This window comes from Osmia bicornis, chromosome 16, assembly GCF_907164935.1.
Source record: "Osmia bicornis bicornis chromosome 16, iOsmBic2.1, whole genome shotgun sequence".
Taxonomy (NCBI): domain Eukaryota; kingdom Metazoa; phylum Arthropoda; class Insecta; order Hymenoptera; family Megachilidae; genus Osmia; species Osmia bicornis.
In genome coordinates, this window is record NC_060231.1 from 2,317,257 (window position 1) to 2,333,554 (window position 16,298).

General features: G+C 42.8%; 1 protein-coding gene across 1 annotated transcript; it reads right to left on the reverse strand.

Annotated features, from left to right (window-relative positions):
- Positions 1-2,472: 2,472 nt before the first annotated feature.
- On the reverse strand, positions 2,473-3,639 carry LOC123988614 (repetitive proline-rich cell wall protein 2-like). Its single transcript, XM_046289302.1, has 2 exons — positions 2,992-3,639; positions 2,473-2,826 (listed from the first exon to the last, which is right to left on the reverse strand). Exons 1-2 carry the CDS (start codon positions 3,202-3,204, stop codon positions 2,473-2,475), a joined length of 567 nt encoding a protein of 188 aa, XP_046145258.1. The 5' UTR covers positions 3,205-3,639.
- Positions 3,640-16,298: the final 12,659 nt, after the last annotated feature.

Here is a 16,298-nt window from a genome sequence, read left to right on the forward strand (position 1 = left end):
AATGCTTCCCACGCACGCATCGCATGTTCTACAATGCACTCCCTGGTTCTTACAATCCTATGAAATCGGCACATTCGCCACATTTGAGACCATACGTTCTCAATGATATTCAAATCTCGCGATTTCGCTGGCCATTGTAGAACGTGAATTTCAGGGTGTCTTGCAAATCATGCACGTACGATTGCAGAGGTGTGCACTCCACTATTATCCTGTACCAGCCTAATTACCGGTATGTCCTCCCATGAATATATCGCACGGACGGATGGTATTAATACATTCTCCAAAATTGCAATATATTCCGCGTAGTCCATGTGCAGCGAAATTTCAACCAGCTCTCCAGGACCATGTGGAGTTACCCACCTCCAAAAGCCGCACGTGATGCGCCCACTCTCCCTTCGTTGGGAAACATATCTTTCGTCAAACCGAGAGGCCCTTCGGGGCCTCCAAACACTAAGTGCACAATCCCAGGCCGAAGAAAATACTTTTTCATCGGTGAAGATTGTGCAATCCCATTCAGACTGCGATGCAGATACATGCTGCAATGCAAATTTATCGCATCGATATCATTTTTCGCGACAGTCTCATAAGAAGATCGCTATGTCACTTACCGACCAAAATGTCGATACACTAGTACTCTATTTATTAACATAGGCAGTCCCCCCTCCGCGTGCACCTCGCCGATCGTCTCACCGACGCAGCGTGAATGTGTTAGTGAAGTTGGCTACAAATCGGCTCACCAACACTGCGTGAATGCGTTAGTGAATTTGTAGCCAACTTCACTGCGACAAGTTCAATGCAACTCAGTGTACACTCAGTCCCATCGAAGTTGTCGCAGTGAAGTTGGCTACACATTTACGCCGCGTCGTCGGCACCTCGCCCATCGGCTCACCGACGCGGCGTGAATGTGTTAGTGCGCCAACTTCACTGCGACAACTTCGATGGGACTCAGTGTACACTGAGTTGCATTGAACTTGTCGCAGTGAAGTTGGCTACAAATTCACTAACACATTCACGCCGCAGCGTCGGTGAACCGATCTCGCCATTGGCTCACCGACGCGGCGTGAATGGGTTAGTGAATTTGTAGCCAACTTCACTGCGACAAGTTCAATGCAACTCAGTGTACATCAGGAGTGCTCCCAATTTCTGATACAGTCATTACAATTACGAATGTTTTCTGCCATATCTATAACGTTTCGAATTTTTTTTCTTACTACTTATTAAGTACCAAGTTTGTCATACTGCAATCACATCGTTATTGGCAGCATCGTATATTCTGGTATTTTTAATCTCGCGCCGCCTCCGAAAACTTTGAAATGTATTTGGTATCCTATTTAACGATTACGTAGATATTATTAATAGCTATGGAATATTGCTATAAATGAAATAGAAATTAGTAGTCGGATTTGTTTTTGTTAAAAATTATTTTATATCGATAAGTGATAATATTTTATGTTTACGTTTACTCTGTAGAGACATTTTTAACACACAAAATTACATTGATGAAACACAGCACGTCAATGAGTGAGCACAACACGGAACGGACGGACGTAAGGCAAACAAAGTAAACTCAGCAGTCATAGACCCCGCGACAATCAGTCATTTGTCTTCAATTTACGCTCGAAATTACTGAACTACCCGGTAATGCCTTGGTAACCGCCTGTCTAAAAACGCCGGATTACCGGCCGGGCCGGAGAATTGAAGTGCCGGATTATAGAGGGAGTACTGTAGTTAAATCCCGTAAAAATACATCGTCGTGAGGAAGACGATTGCGCATTTCATTACTTACGGTAACGTAGAATCGTAAGCAATTTTCGCGGAAGTTAATAATTTCAGTTTCTATTACACCGTTCTGCAATGCCTCTTCCAAGTGCAGTTCACACTCATTGTCAGTTCCAAGGTCCACTTCATTTAGTGGAACTTGGTTAGATTGGCAGGTTATTGTATAATGTGAGCCTTGTGGGGTTGGGAAACCCGCTCTGCCGTTCCGAAGCTTTCGCTTATACCGGCGGTGTTAAAGGGCGCATAGCGCTGAATACTACCACCGACGAGATACTGTTAAAGACTGCCAGCCTTACGGGAGTTCGCGGGACCGAAAAAAGTCGACGTTTTCGTACGCCCTCTAGAATATATTGCGGCTGCAGTAAGAAACAGAACCAGAATCAGTGAGTTTACCAACGACGAGGTTCGGTGCTGAACTGTATCATGAGACATGAGATGATATTTTATCTGGTCGATGCTATTATTATTTCTTCGGTGATTCGAGTTAAGTTCGTTTTACAAACCTTTCGGAGATACTTTTTAAGACGTAAAATATTTTAAAGGAGGTAACTTAATAACCCTCTTTAGTTCATTGGCAATTATTTTTTTAATAAATGACGAACTCTAGTTCTAAGTTTAGGGTATGTATAATAATAATATAATCAGTAATAGGTGTCGAAAAGAAAAGAAATGTATTGTAATAAAATTTTTTATTTAATAATATTGGTACGGCGTCGTCGGTTGCCGTACATACACTGCCGGTTGCGGGTGGACATACAGTGGGGTTTGCGGGGGTACGAATATAATAGGCTGCTGGCCGTGGTATACAACTGGCTGCTGGGACATACACAACATTGGATGTGCGTACATCTCGGGCTGCGGTGGTGATGGGTAATGTTGCGGCGGCGGGGGCGATATGTACTGTTGCGGCGGCGATGTGTGTTGGGGGGGGGGGTGGGATACATACCCCCCCGGATATCTTGAGACGGCTGGCGGCATTGCTCTTAACCGCTTCTTCAGTTTTTTAGTACTGCGCATCTTCCTCCTTCTTTGCTGCTCTTTATTTTTCTAAAATTCATAAAAAGGTTTATTATGAAATACATTTATAACATTCGTAATTTACACACACATACACACGAAATCTATTTCAAGGAATATGTGGAAAAGTACATAGTACATACATGCACTATACACTTGTCACTAACAGTTGTACATATTTAACAATAATGGTACCTTAATATCGGCCACGGCCGGGGATTTCTCCGCCGGGGGTTCCTCCGCCGGGCGCTCCTCCACCGTGGGTTCCTCTGCCGGGCGCTCCTCCACCGGGGGTTCCTCCGCCGGGCGCTCCTCCACCGTGGGTTCCTCTGCCGGGCGCTCCTCCACCGGGGGTTCCTCCGCCGGGCGCTCCTCCACCGTGGGTTGTTTACTTGTTTTGTTTCCCATTTTCTAATTTTGTATAATGAAAGTTATAAATTAATATAGGATTATTAAAATATAGGATCAATATTCTGTGAAAGATTATAGAAAAAATAATAACAACGAAATAATAATAATCACTGTACTTACATTCGCTTTTTCAAAACGTTCAGCAAAAGTCGAAGTAACGATTTCAAGGACTGTTAAGGAACTGACCTTGACTTGGACTGCTCGTCCTATTTATAACACCCCGATTTGAAGGACCTTTACTTAAGAAGGGGAAACGTGCTGACAAAACGCATATTACCTGCTTCAAAACATCGCACAGTGTTCATAACTTCTAAATGAATCCATTTCCGACCTAAGACTCCTAATACTTTTTAAAAGAGGATATAAAAATGCATCGACTGATGAAAAAAAAAATTACAATTTCGGACTCCAAAGTTACTCCAAGAAACTTTGTCGTTGAGGTATTTTTAATTAAAGTACTGCCAATCTTAATGTATGCTAGACCGTCTGGGTTATTTTTCTTGTTGAAGATAACGAGTTTGGTTTTTTCCCCAGAAATATCCAGGCCAATGCGGTGTAATTTGGATAGGATCATTTGAACAGCCCCCTCTAAGAGGGCGGTAGCGTTATCGATATCTTTCCCACTAGCGCAAACTACGATGTCGTCAGCATACATAAGAGCCTTTACGCCGTTAGGAAGGCCCTCGCACACCTCAGCCATATACAAATTGAAAAGCAATGGACTAAGAACGCCTCCCTGAGGCACTCCTGTGTGGATTTTTCGTATTGCCTCCAATGGTTTACCTGAAGCGTCTTGAAAACAGCAGTGCACAGTCCTTTCTGAAACTAGGTGCGCAATGAACTTCAGAGGGTTTTTTGAAATGCCGATTTTCCCTAGCTTGGAAATGAGAATGTCAGTGAGAACATTGTCAAAGGCTGATTTAATGTCGATGAAAGCCGCAGCTGCGACTTGGTTGCTTAGAATGGCGGAGTCAACTAAAACCGTTAATCCGAGGATGTTGTCGGCCGTTGATCTGTGTTTACGAAAACCGGATTGACAATTAGGAAGTAAGTTTCGGTTTTCTACCCACCAATATAGCCTCTGGGAGACAAGTCTCTCTAACAACTTGGCCACGCAAGAACTCAGAGTGATTGGTCTTAAGCCTCTCTGTCCTGATTTTGGTATAAGGAAGACCCTGGCTAGACGCCACTCTTCTGGGAAGAGGTTCTCGACGTATATTTTGTTCAGAATGTCCAGCAGGGCTTGTTTCCAGACCGCAGGAAGTAGTGAGATCATCTTATTATCAATGTAGTCTGGCCCTGGAGCTGATTTGCAATTGCAGTTTCTTAGTGCTCTGTCGAGTTCCTGGGGTGTGAATCTGTCATCCAAGAAGTCATTAGATTCTGTTTCCACTGTGGGCACATGACTTTGCACCCATGGCTGACATAATTTATCGATAGCCTGTTCATATTCCTGAGGTGAAAAACTATTTGAAACGTTAGTGACGGTAGACCATTTATCTTTAAATAATTTAATCCTCTTCCAAAAAAGACTCACATCCGAATTTCGATCAAGCTCACTAGCCATTTTGCGGAAGCTATTTCTTTTCTTTTTTTGCAGAAGTCTTTTAGTGAGCGCGTTCTGCTTACTATAAGCAACCCAGTCTTGAAATGAGCCAGTGTGACGCCACTTTAGCATCAAAGCCTTTCTGCAGCGAGTCGATCTGTTGCATTCTTCGTCCCACCAAGGAACTGGATTTCTTTTGTTACTTCTTCTTGGTGTAGGATTTATAGGTGTAGCTGCTAATGCTGCTTCCCTGATTGTATTTGAAATTGTTGAATACTGCTCCAGAGTAGACAACTCCAGAAATTCCTCGGATTGCAGAAGGGTGTTCTGGGATTCAAGATAATTGGAAAATTGTACCCAACTAGTTTTCTTCGTGGTGAGCCTGGTCCTGTTTCTTCTATATAAGTTGCGAATGGTTTGTAAGGTGAATTCCACAGGAAAGTGGTCTGATCCCCAAGGATCATCAAGTTGGCAGGCCTGAATCTTGTGGGCGATGTCGTCGAGGGGTGGTGAACTACTACCCATATCCTCCCATCCTAACGTTCGGGCTAACTCCCCTCCGTAGGACTCATCAACCACCCAGACCACACCACCTTCTTTGTCCCCGTGAGGATGGGTCTTATACGACAAGCCCCAGTTCCTCTCCGTAAATTGGTTGATGTCCAGTCTCATGAGGATATCCTCAAGCTGGGCGTCGTCCTCCCCCTGTCCGAACTGTGTATAGGACATAGCTGTCCAAGATTGTCTAGACGTGTCGAACACGTACGCTTCGCCCCCAGTTCTCCCTTTGCCCTGTATGACAAAGCTGCTCCACTCGGTGTTCAACACGCTCCTCCACCAAGAGCTTGGGGTCCTTATACCAGTAAAAGTCCCCCCTTCTCCCTGGGCGTGCTGGTTCATTGCCCAGGAGTAATTGATGTAATCGGTGATAAAGAACGAGGCGAACCATCCCGTCGTCGTACCCACACCGTGTATAGGGTCCCTAATTAGCCTACTCCAATACTTTGCCGTATGGAGTTCCTCCGCAGGGAACGCTATCCGGTCCTGTTGGGCGCTGGACCTCTTGAAGACTTCGAAGCCCCGACGGAGCAGTCGACCCCTGCTCAGCCTGTCAAGACCACCGCTTTTACACCGTGCGGCTATTTGGTTGTCGTTTTCCACGTTCTGTGTGTCATGATAGGCATAACCTGTGCCTAACGCAAGGGCAACCATGCTGTCCCATGCTCCTACTTTAACGGCGGGATAACGCCTGGCCCGCTGGTGCTGCACGACCCTCTGGTCCATAGACAATACCGCGGACCAGCCACCATAAGCTTTATAGCTACCATCTTCTATCTGGTCGGCAGGCGGTAGGCCCATAACCTCGAGCACGCTCCGTGGGGCACCGTAATAAACTGTGCCACGCCGGTCTCCTAAGTTAGCACCCTCGATCTTCTGATGCCAACGCACTGTTATCGAGACCGTGATGGAGTTAATCTCAAGCCAGTTAATTCCTTTCGGGAAATATCCCGCGGTATAATCTGAAAAGGCAGTTCTCAAGGAGCTGGACGATGTCAACAACCTACGCATCATCACATCTATCGAATCACTAACGCCGTGGACGACTATTGGACGGTCCCGTGGCAACTCCCCCCTGTGATCACAGCTGTGGACCTCATAGACCGTATCCCCCAGGCAGATCGATGCCGTTGTCTTAGTGGGCAATACGAATACGATCCGTGAAGCTCTGTCCGTAATATCAACCAATCCGGCTGCCCTCACGAAGGTTTCGCGCCTGATATGCTGGTTTCCTGCCTCGTTGACGTCCCCGACAGTAGCCATATCGTAGACGTCCAGTACCTGCGCCAATGGGTACGTTAGCTGCGACGCTATCCACGCGTCTCTACCCACACAGTCGGGCTGCCCGTTGTCGGATATAGTTATGACCTTAACCGTATCCTGACGGATACTCCAGGTCTCACCGCCCCTACCACCCACAGGCAAGTCGCCACCGCGTCTTAACATCGCCTCCAGCACGTCTGCTGTGACGAATATGGCGCTGTAATCCCAGTCGCCCGTGACCCGGGTCGACACCACAAAGGATTCAGGCTGCTCAGCCATTGCCCACGAGTACCCTACCCCGGATGGTTGAATCACCCGGCGTTCCCTCAGTTCGTCGTAAAGGTCCACTTTGATCGCCAAGCCCCGATAATCGGCCACACTGCCGCTAAGGTATGTGTTGATGCCTGCCGCGAGCAACGGGGTATTACTCAAATACCCATAGGTGTAGAGGCCCTTGGCAGGGTTGATAATCCCGGGGCACGAGGGGGACGGGTTTGTTGCCGCCTCTATAATGCTAGTGGTCGCCTCTGTGCGCTGTAGCCGACCATGCTTGACCCTAGCGTCAACCCCCACGCCTACCCACTTGAGGCGATCCCACGCCTCCCCGCCCCGCACTGGGTCGATCGGTTCCGCTGGCGGTCCACGCGGCGGCTGCTGGTCATGCCGCGCCACGTCCCCTGGCGGCCGCTCCTCCCCCCCGGCAACCACACCTCCTACTACATCGCGTGGATCTCTGGCCGCACCATCATCCGCGCCCTCCACCCGCGGATTGTCCTCCACACCAGGCATCTCCGGCACAGGAGGTGGCTCGATGTCGAATCTCTTCAAGGTACGACATTATTATCTGTGTAGAAACCTGGCTCAAACCGCAGGTTCCTTTCAATCTCCCTGGTTTCACTTCTGTCAGAAAGGACAGGCCTGATCGTAAGGGAGGTGGCTTAATTATACTTATTAATAAGACAATTACTTGGACAACCATTAACATTAACATTCAAGACCACACTGCAGAACTGTTAACTATTCAATGCAATCTGGGAAGCGTGCAGCTCACTATCTGTGCCTGCTACCGTCCTTCTTCTCCAAACCTTGATCAAGCATATGAAATATTCTTATTTTTCATATATTTATTTAATATCCATTATTACAATAATTGTTTTATTATATTATAATAAAAATGCAATACAATTATAAGGTAAAATATAATTGTTTTCCAAGCAGCACCGACGAGATAATTATTGTACTGTGGCAAAGCTAAATCATCTCGTTGGTGGTATAACAGTTTTTTTCGGTGGTACAATGGGTAATATCACTATTCTACATTATGCATCATTCCTATTTACCGATCGTACCCCAGGCCCACTGGGCCCACTTGGCGGGCCGCACTTTAACACAGGGGCTGGCAGTCTTTAACAGTATCTCGTCGGTGATACTACTACCACCCAACGTCACCTCCTTACCAAGGGGAGAAGACACAACACCAACTCGTCGTCGGCGTGTAAGAAGTTTTGCTCTAGGACGCTTCTACTTTATCAAGCTTACTACGTGGTCCCAGCTCAACCCACGAGGCGCTTCACGTCCACAGCCAGAGCCCCGTTTGCCACCGGTAAACCGGTGCCCTGGCCACACCACGGGGAGGAGGGGTTAGCAGATGTCACCGCTGGGGCTAGCTGCAAGGCCCCGAACGGCATCTTTGTGGCCCTGGTTAGATTGCCAGGAGAAATCCATCTGCCTAACTAAATCTAAATGTTTAATTAGAGCAGGTTTCAAAAACCTGCCCAAGAAAAATTGAAGCAGGCTCGCTGATGCAGGCTGCAATTCCAAGATCATAGTTTCTCTACCCTGAAAAGAGGCATTATAGATATTTAAAATGTTTAACGTATATTCGAGAAAATAAATATACCCTTTAATAATAGGGTTATTGAATAATAATAAATAATTTTCAGCGACATTAGATTTTTCTGAAAATACCTGTTCTCTGAAGAATGCTGGTGCATTGCCAACCAGCGCGTGTCCGACAGTTTCAGAACTTTCAGCGGACAGTTCTGATAGCTTCCCTGAAACTGCCGGAAAATTGCAGCTTGTTTAATCGTAACTAAGGGCCGCGATATTTTTCAGCGGAATTTGCATTTTTAGCATTTGATTTTCGAAAGATTTGAAAATCTTCTCCGCTGGACAATAGCTGGCGTCCAGATGAATTAGTTGCAATAATTCGGTGCGCACTGCGAAACTACATGGCTCCACATACCTCACTGCTAAGGTAAACCATTTATCAAGCCGTGTGAAGTTGGCCCCCCAATATTAAAATTTTTTAAATCTTCTTTTTACAAACGTTTGCCCATTAATGCCCCGTTGGAATTTTCGTTTGCAGCAATTCAATTTTGGAAAATTCAAAATCTTTTTGGAAACATTTGCCCACGAATACCCCGTTTGAATTTTCTCCCTCCAGTTAAAAGAATCATACGCAATTAAATTTAAGTAAGATATTATATTCACTCTCGTTTATTCGTTCAGAATAACATTTTTGTATTGCACAAGTTATTAAAATTTATAATACCGCCGGCATTAGCTTTACCCAAGGTGTACAACGTGGATGTTGTACAATCCCACCAAACACACAGTAGCACCTTCATTGGATGCAGGCCAGCTTTTGGGATGGGTTCTGCACCTTCATTTGCTCTTTTCCATGTCCTTTTTCGCTGTACGTTATCGTACAGTATCCATTTTTCGTCGCCTGTTACCAATTGGTCCAAAAAAGGCTCTCTTTCATTACGCGGAAGGAGAGAAATGGCCACAGTCATACGGTTGAACTTATTCCGTTCAGTCAAGGAATGCGGCACCCACGTATCGAGCTTGGAAATGAATCCAAGCTTTTTTAAATGGCGAAACGCCGTCGAATTATCTATGTTCTAATTTTTTTTTAGCCTCCAAATCGTTGACCGGTTCACTTTATATTTTTTTGCAACGAGCGAAATACTAAAATTTTTTAAATCCTCCAACACTTTCAATCGATCTTCTAAGGATAAATTTATTCTCTTTCCGGTAGACATATCAAACACTTGGAAGTTTCACTTAATATCGACAGTTCTATCGATTCTGATGCCGGGTAACAATTTTTTTCGTTTAAGTCACCTCGGACGGGGTGATTTTGGCGGGGGTGATCTACTCGGATTGGTACAATCGGTTTCCGCTGATTTTTGTCATTGGTTGAACATATTTGGCAGTGGTGGTGTGATAGTCACCGTCTTCGACTAACGGTAATCTCAGGTAGCGATGCTACCCCTGTGACGTCGAGGAAATTCCAGGTGGCTCCGAAGTGATCGTGGCGGGCAATAAACTGTAGCTACGTTGTGGAGTGAAGTTCGCAACATCTATGAAAATCGGGCACGAACTTACGCAATCATCCAATATATGTAACTCGGTCTCTAATACAAAAGTCTGATCCAGTGTCACAAATTGTGTTGTGATCTAACTGATAACTATTATTAATTTTGTCTATTGCAAAGTCCTTACCTCTTTTGATAGATAGTTGAATTAAGTTCACTCTTACAGGCTCTCTTGAGTTATTTGACCTTTAGGAATTGCAATCCTCCTACCTTTAAATTGGTAATTGCCATTCTGTATTTGTGTACATTCATCTTTATTCGAGAAGAGGTGTTCAGTTTTGATAGTTGACTCATATACTTTTCGATATTGAGCTTCACAAAACAAGATTGTTTCAATAATTTCAATCTCACAATACTGGTAGTTTGTACCTGAATTTGATTCAAGCTCTGTAGATCGGTTAACCATTTCGAGCAATTTTTGAAGATCATCCGGTTTCCCTGATGTTAGTCCAAATAATTGAGATATTATTACTGGTAGTTTGTGCCTGAATTTGATTCAAGCTCTGTAGATCGCTTAACCATTTCGAGCAATTTTTGAAAATCGTCAGGTTTCCCTCATGTTAGTCCAAATAATTGAGATATTATTACTGGTAGTTTGTACCTGAATTTGATTCAAGCTCTATAAATCGGTTAAAAAGTAGGTCGATGGCTGCCATGATTCTGGCTGTCCTTCTCATCTGAAATCAAAAAGTCAAACGGCACATTAATTTGTAGACTTGTGGCCATCGTCGGTACCAGAATGAAGTCAAAATATTGGAAATTTAATGTTTGGCACAGTTTGTCTATAGTTACTATAGGGATTCTCCTATGTCTAGAACTATGAATGTACTGAACATACCATAAAAATTTGAGCGAAATCGGTTCAGTAGTTTTTGAGATATCGTGGCAGCCAATTTGAAAAATGCAGTTTTGAGAAAAACGCGATTGAAAGTTCAAGTATGTATTACACAAAGAAAATGTTAACTCACCGTTAGTCTGCTATGCCTGGTCCATATAATTGACCTTCCTCTGTTTCGTGGAAGTCCCGCAAAGTCGCTTGCTCCTCCCTGGTATCAATCCTGGCTTGTTTTGCCAAATTACTTGAGCGTCTCTTGGACCGATCAATGCGGCCATTGTCGCGGTGGTAAGCATAGGCTTGAGCATTGAAACCAATTTGCAAGCCCAATGTACTCATTGTTTTCAAAATTGGTAGGAACCCTTCATTGAAAATAATTATAGCCAAAAAGCAAGCAATTTCAACAATTTTTGGACCAGAATGAAGGTGTTTTGGTGCAAAAGTCCATATCAGCGAATTGAGCGACGAATTCAGCGTCCCGTCTGGTACATGAGCATTAGTCGAAAAGGTCTCAGATATAAACCGAAATATAACAAAGGCTCCGGAGCCCTGACCTACCGGCTTGGCTCTAACTTTCCAACGACGTCGAATATCGAAAAATCCTTTTACTCACATATTCTACAGATGTTATAGAAGCAACTGAGCAAAAAAAAAATTTCGATTTTTTGGACCCATCACATAGGACACGACCCTCTTAAAGCACCTACCAACAAAAAATTAGAGGGGAGTCGGCATATGAAACCGAGGATCTTCGGATTTGTAATCACATGTCTAACCATGGAGCGAAACCGTTTGTATGCATTAGTGCATTATGCTTTAGAATGTAAAAAATAACAAACCTTAATTGCCAATACCACCTAAACAATTACCCGTTTGCAACCAAAACAAGGTACAGGCCTGTTCAACTGGGCGACTGTCATAAGATGGCAGTTTTATTAACTAATGAACGTAACACTAGGAGTTGCAGGTGGTCCACCTGTAAAAAGAAATAATCACACAAATAAGATTAAAATCCGAATGGTAATAGTTTAAGATGAAATAAAGATATTGTTATATGCTTATCCGTTTTTTTTCCACAAAAATAGTCCGTCGATGTGAATGTGAGATGAAGCCTGAAATGGAAAATGTTCTATATACGCGGCGGAAATACACGTGGAGAAACTATACGCGACGAAAAAAATACATTTGTAATTGTACTCTAAATCGTCACTATGTAAAGTTAAGTGTTGAAAATTACTACTATCACTATCATCAATAGTAAATGCCTGTCGTCAACAAACATTGTGCGACTGCACTCCTGCCTTGCTTTGAGCGCTGTGCGCACTATATATATATAGAATTTAATAAATCGCTTCGTACCTTATTCCTTTTTCTATTTTTTACATCGGGTATCATCGAGAAGATCCTTTCCGATTCCGCATTAGAATGTGGAAGACATCGAACTACATTTAACAACGATGTGAGCTGTGGAACTATGTGTTTATCCACATCTCGTCCAAAGATGGAATTAAACCACTTTTTTCTATCCTCGCGAGTTGAAGAGAAATATAACGAATCCCATTTCCCTTTCTAAAGCTTCAATATCTTCGAGGATAGAGAATATATCATTATATTTAATTTAATTTTGTATCTTTCTCTCTTCGTAAATCCTGAAAGTACCTATTTAGTCCGATTTTTTAGCGACCCAATTTCAATCACATTTTACACTCCACCATACTGATTCTCCAGGTTTCTTAATTCAGCCATATTGCCATGGACGAAATTATATTATTTTATCGACTCGTCGACGCTGCTGCCACGAGCTTTAGTGGCTTGAACATCGAGCCGATAACGTAGAAATGACGAGAGCAGCCGAACTCTGCCAAATCCGCAGAGCTCACACGGACACGTGGGACAACGCGCTTGTGTTAGATCAGGCCTGTCCAAGTAGGGGAATGTACTCCTGGAACACATGTTTGGGGTCCCCTTCCAACGCTGCTCCTTCAAGTAAGATGGGACTGAGGAGACAATACCGCCGCTAGGAAAGACGGAGAGACGGTAGTTCCATCTTACTTGAAGGAGCAGCGTTGGAAGGGGACCCAAAACATGTGTTCCAGGAGTGGATTCCCCTACTTGGACAGGCCTGTGTTAGATAAAACAATTGAAGTAGGGGAGTCACTGGGACGTCGTGGAGAGGGTAAAAATGTGTCCCACGCCCCACGATTCTGGCATCACTGGGTGGACGTCCTGTAGTGTGGGACAATATTGTACTAATCTTATTTCTAAATAATAATGAACTATGTATGAAATTGTATCAATTTTATGATTTTCGCAAGGGAAAATTAATATATTTGGTTCAATGCTGTTGCTCAGAACAGCATCTACCACATCAAATTTATGACAGTATTGTACAAATAAATTTTATTAAAAAATTAGAAAATCCTATATTTGAATGTACAAAAGAAGTTTAAAGTTCATCACTAAGTTTTTCTTTTGCGTTATAATTATTTCTGTTTGCAGTGACTGCTTGTTTACATGTACAACATTGTACAAATTTCAATGTCGAAGACAATACAGTTCTCGATGTATGTTTTAATATCTCTGTTATTGAATGCTAAAGAAGTTGCATTCAAAAGTGCAGGTGAGTAATCTATGATTACTTGTTTCGGAATCGATCCTCCAGAACGCAACCACTCTCGCATCTAATACGTTAATGTGTTGGTATCGTGCTTTTCGGAAATCAACTGAAATAAAGGCAAAATCTTCTGGCGATAACCACAAACGACCTGGTAAAGATAAACGACTCGTTTCGAACCGTCGGGTTTTGGAACCTGTTTTACTAGTCCGCCAGTTGCGTCGATACTATTACTACCAATATTATCTTCGTTCTCAAATTTTTTATACAGAAATAGCTGTGTGTGTGCTCCAATACATCACATAAAAATGATCAAGCCCAATCGCATAAATACAGCCATTAAATTCTTCACCATACTTCATGTCCTACACTGAAGTAAGAGCCGCTTTAACTTTAAACAATCCCAACTCTTTATCTTGAGTTTCCTGTTTTATTTTACGCGCAACATCTTCCGATGGTAGGTTGGCCGGTGCAACATCTCCGAAATCCATTAATTTATTAGCTTCATTCCGTCGCCAAGCGTAAGTAGATGTACCTTGTAATTCTTTTCCAATGCGCATTCGTCTATCACTACGAACTTGCCGCTTCTTTTCATGTACGATCATGCGAGAATCGAAGGTGGAAATATATAAAATCGGACTATCTTCAGTCGGTTCGGTTTTATAGTATATATGAATTTCTGAGTTGCATTCCGAGCAACTACCTTTAATCGACAAGAATATCTCGCCATGGTTTCGATTTATTTTTGCATTTTTAAACGCGCAGGGACAGGGCAATTTGAGATGACTCCATAAAATGTCGTATACCGCGTCCGAGCAACCAATAACGAGTAGCTCGTATTCACCTCTCTTTCTCATTTCAAATTAATGTTGTTGAGTACAATGTATCAATATATATTATAATAATATGATATCTTAAAAGGTCAATCATTTTCTTCTTTACGGGTAATGAAATTATAAAAGAAACATCTGCACACCTACTACATTTATTGAATATACATTTACAACACTCAGTACATTTTTTAGAATTTAAGATGTTCTGAAATTTCAGAAAACCTCGAAATTAATACTTCACATTGATTATTAAACATTGATATTATTGTAATAAATAGTTACCATTAGGCGAATATCGAAATATGTGAAGAATATTATTCACATTAGTCACATAGATAAGGCCTGGGCAACATCTTCCCCGCCGTTGCCATGGGACAAGGAGTCTGTGCCCTTAAAAAGGCAACTCATGAAATAGTCAAACAATGATTGCGGGTAATGAAATTATAAAAGAAACATCTGCACACCTACTATATTTACGACACTCAGTACATTTTTTAGAATTTAAGATGATCTGAAATTTCAGAAAACCTCGAAATTGATACTACTCACTAATATTATTGTAATAAATACAGTTACCATTAGGTGATTAATGATACGTACAGAGAATATCATTCACATTAATCACAAAGACAAGGCATGGGCTACATCTTCCCCGCCGTCGCTAGGTAACTCTTATTACGCGTCTGTCGATTCCCCCACTACTAACCATACCGTGTTCGATTACCATGCTTTACCTCGTACGACTGCGCATGGTGGGAGGCGTGGTGAAATAGAGAGGGAGGTCGTATGTGGCTCATGAGCCGCAAGTCGCCCAGACCTGACATAGATTATTTCTTTTCTCACTTTCACAGTTTTCATTCTCTCCATACATGTCTGAATTACTGAGGTAGACATCGTTTACAATTTAGTAGTGAGAAAAATATATTCTCTTTTGAGGAATTCGATAGAGTATTAGACAGTTCCATAGTTTCTTAGCTCTTAATTATATTCTCAGACTGTTTCATGTTCCCAGAGAAACTTCTATATGTACAATATTTTTTAATAGTACATATATCTAACATACACAGTTTCTTGTATCATCACATTCATACATATGGTCGAAAAATTGTAATAGATCACAAGTGTGTACTCTTAGATTCGGCACAAATTTAGGTACACTGTTGCATTCGTCGATAATCATATTGCATGATTTATCGAAAATATAAATTCTCGTATATTTAGATTGTTACATCTAAATGACTTATAGCGAGTCTGTTTTACCATAATGTAAAACAATTTTCGTCTTAAAATTATTCATTTTTCTATTCTACTACAGTAACATCTATAATATACGACAAAAATATTTTGATTTATCTGTTCGAGATTGAAATCGAAAATGTCCGCGTTGTTAATGGAGACGACTGGTTCCGTTTGTGGGGATTGGCGGTGAGACGAAATTGAATCCACTCGACCTTGAACAAAACAGAACACAAGTATATTTACAGAACACAAAGGTATATACAGTATGTATAAGAATTTCACGAGAACAAAAATTTACCGTGATCTTTGATCGTATTTCACTCGCGTCGCGATGAAACAAGAGTTCGTGCTGTATTGGTGCAACACTTGGCACCGTGTAATTATATTAATTACACGGGTTTTCCTGAGCTGAGAAGCTCACGCGAACGCGTTGGCCGTTGGCAACGTAAACGCACTAGCGAAAACCGTAGTTTTTGAGTTTGAGCGGTAGAATTCACAAAACTTGATATAACACGTGTGTAGGCGAAGCGAGGCAAGAACGTAATGGCCGATCAACCGGCTTCGTCGTAGCAAGAGCCGTTGGCTTCTTCTCGGTGACGTAGAGCGCGTTTATTGATCGGCCTGACCCGCATCCAATGTGGCTGCCGGTCGCGCCGCACAGTGCTGCCGCGCTCCGCGTGGCGACGGTTAAAACTAATGTATTTTCGAACACTACAGGATTGCCTCGTAATAAGCAACACGCTCGGGGTCTGGCCTATTGCTTATTACGGATCAGGTAGGATGATCCCTGTGATATCAGTGGCAAAACTGTGCCAAACAT

Coding starts and splice junctions, on each gene's coding strand:
- LOC123988614 (XM_046289302.1), bottom strand. CDS start 3,204: ATGGGAAACAAAACAAGTAAACAACCCACGGTGGAGGAGCGCCCGGCG. Junction 2,827..2,991: donor CGGCCGTGGCCGATATTAAG/GTACCATTATTG, acceptor TATGAATTTTAG/AAAAATAAAGAGCAGCAAAG.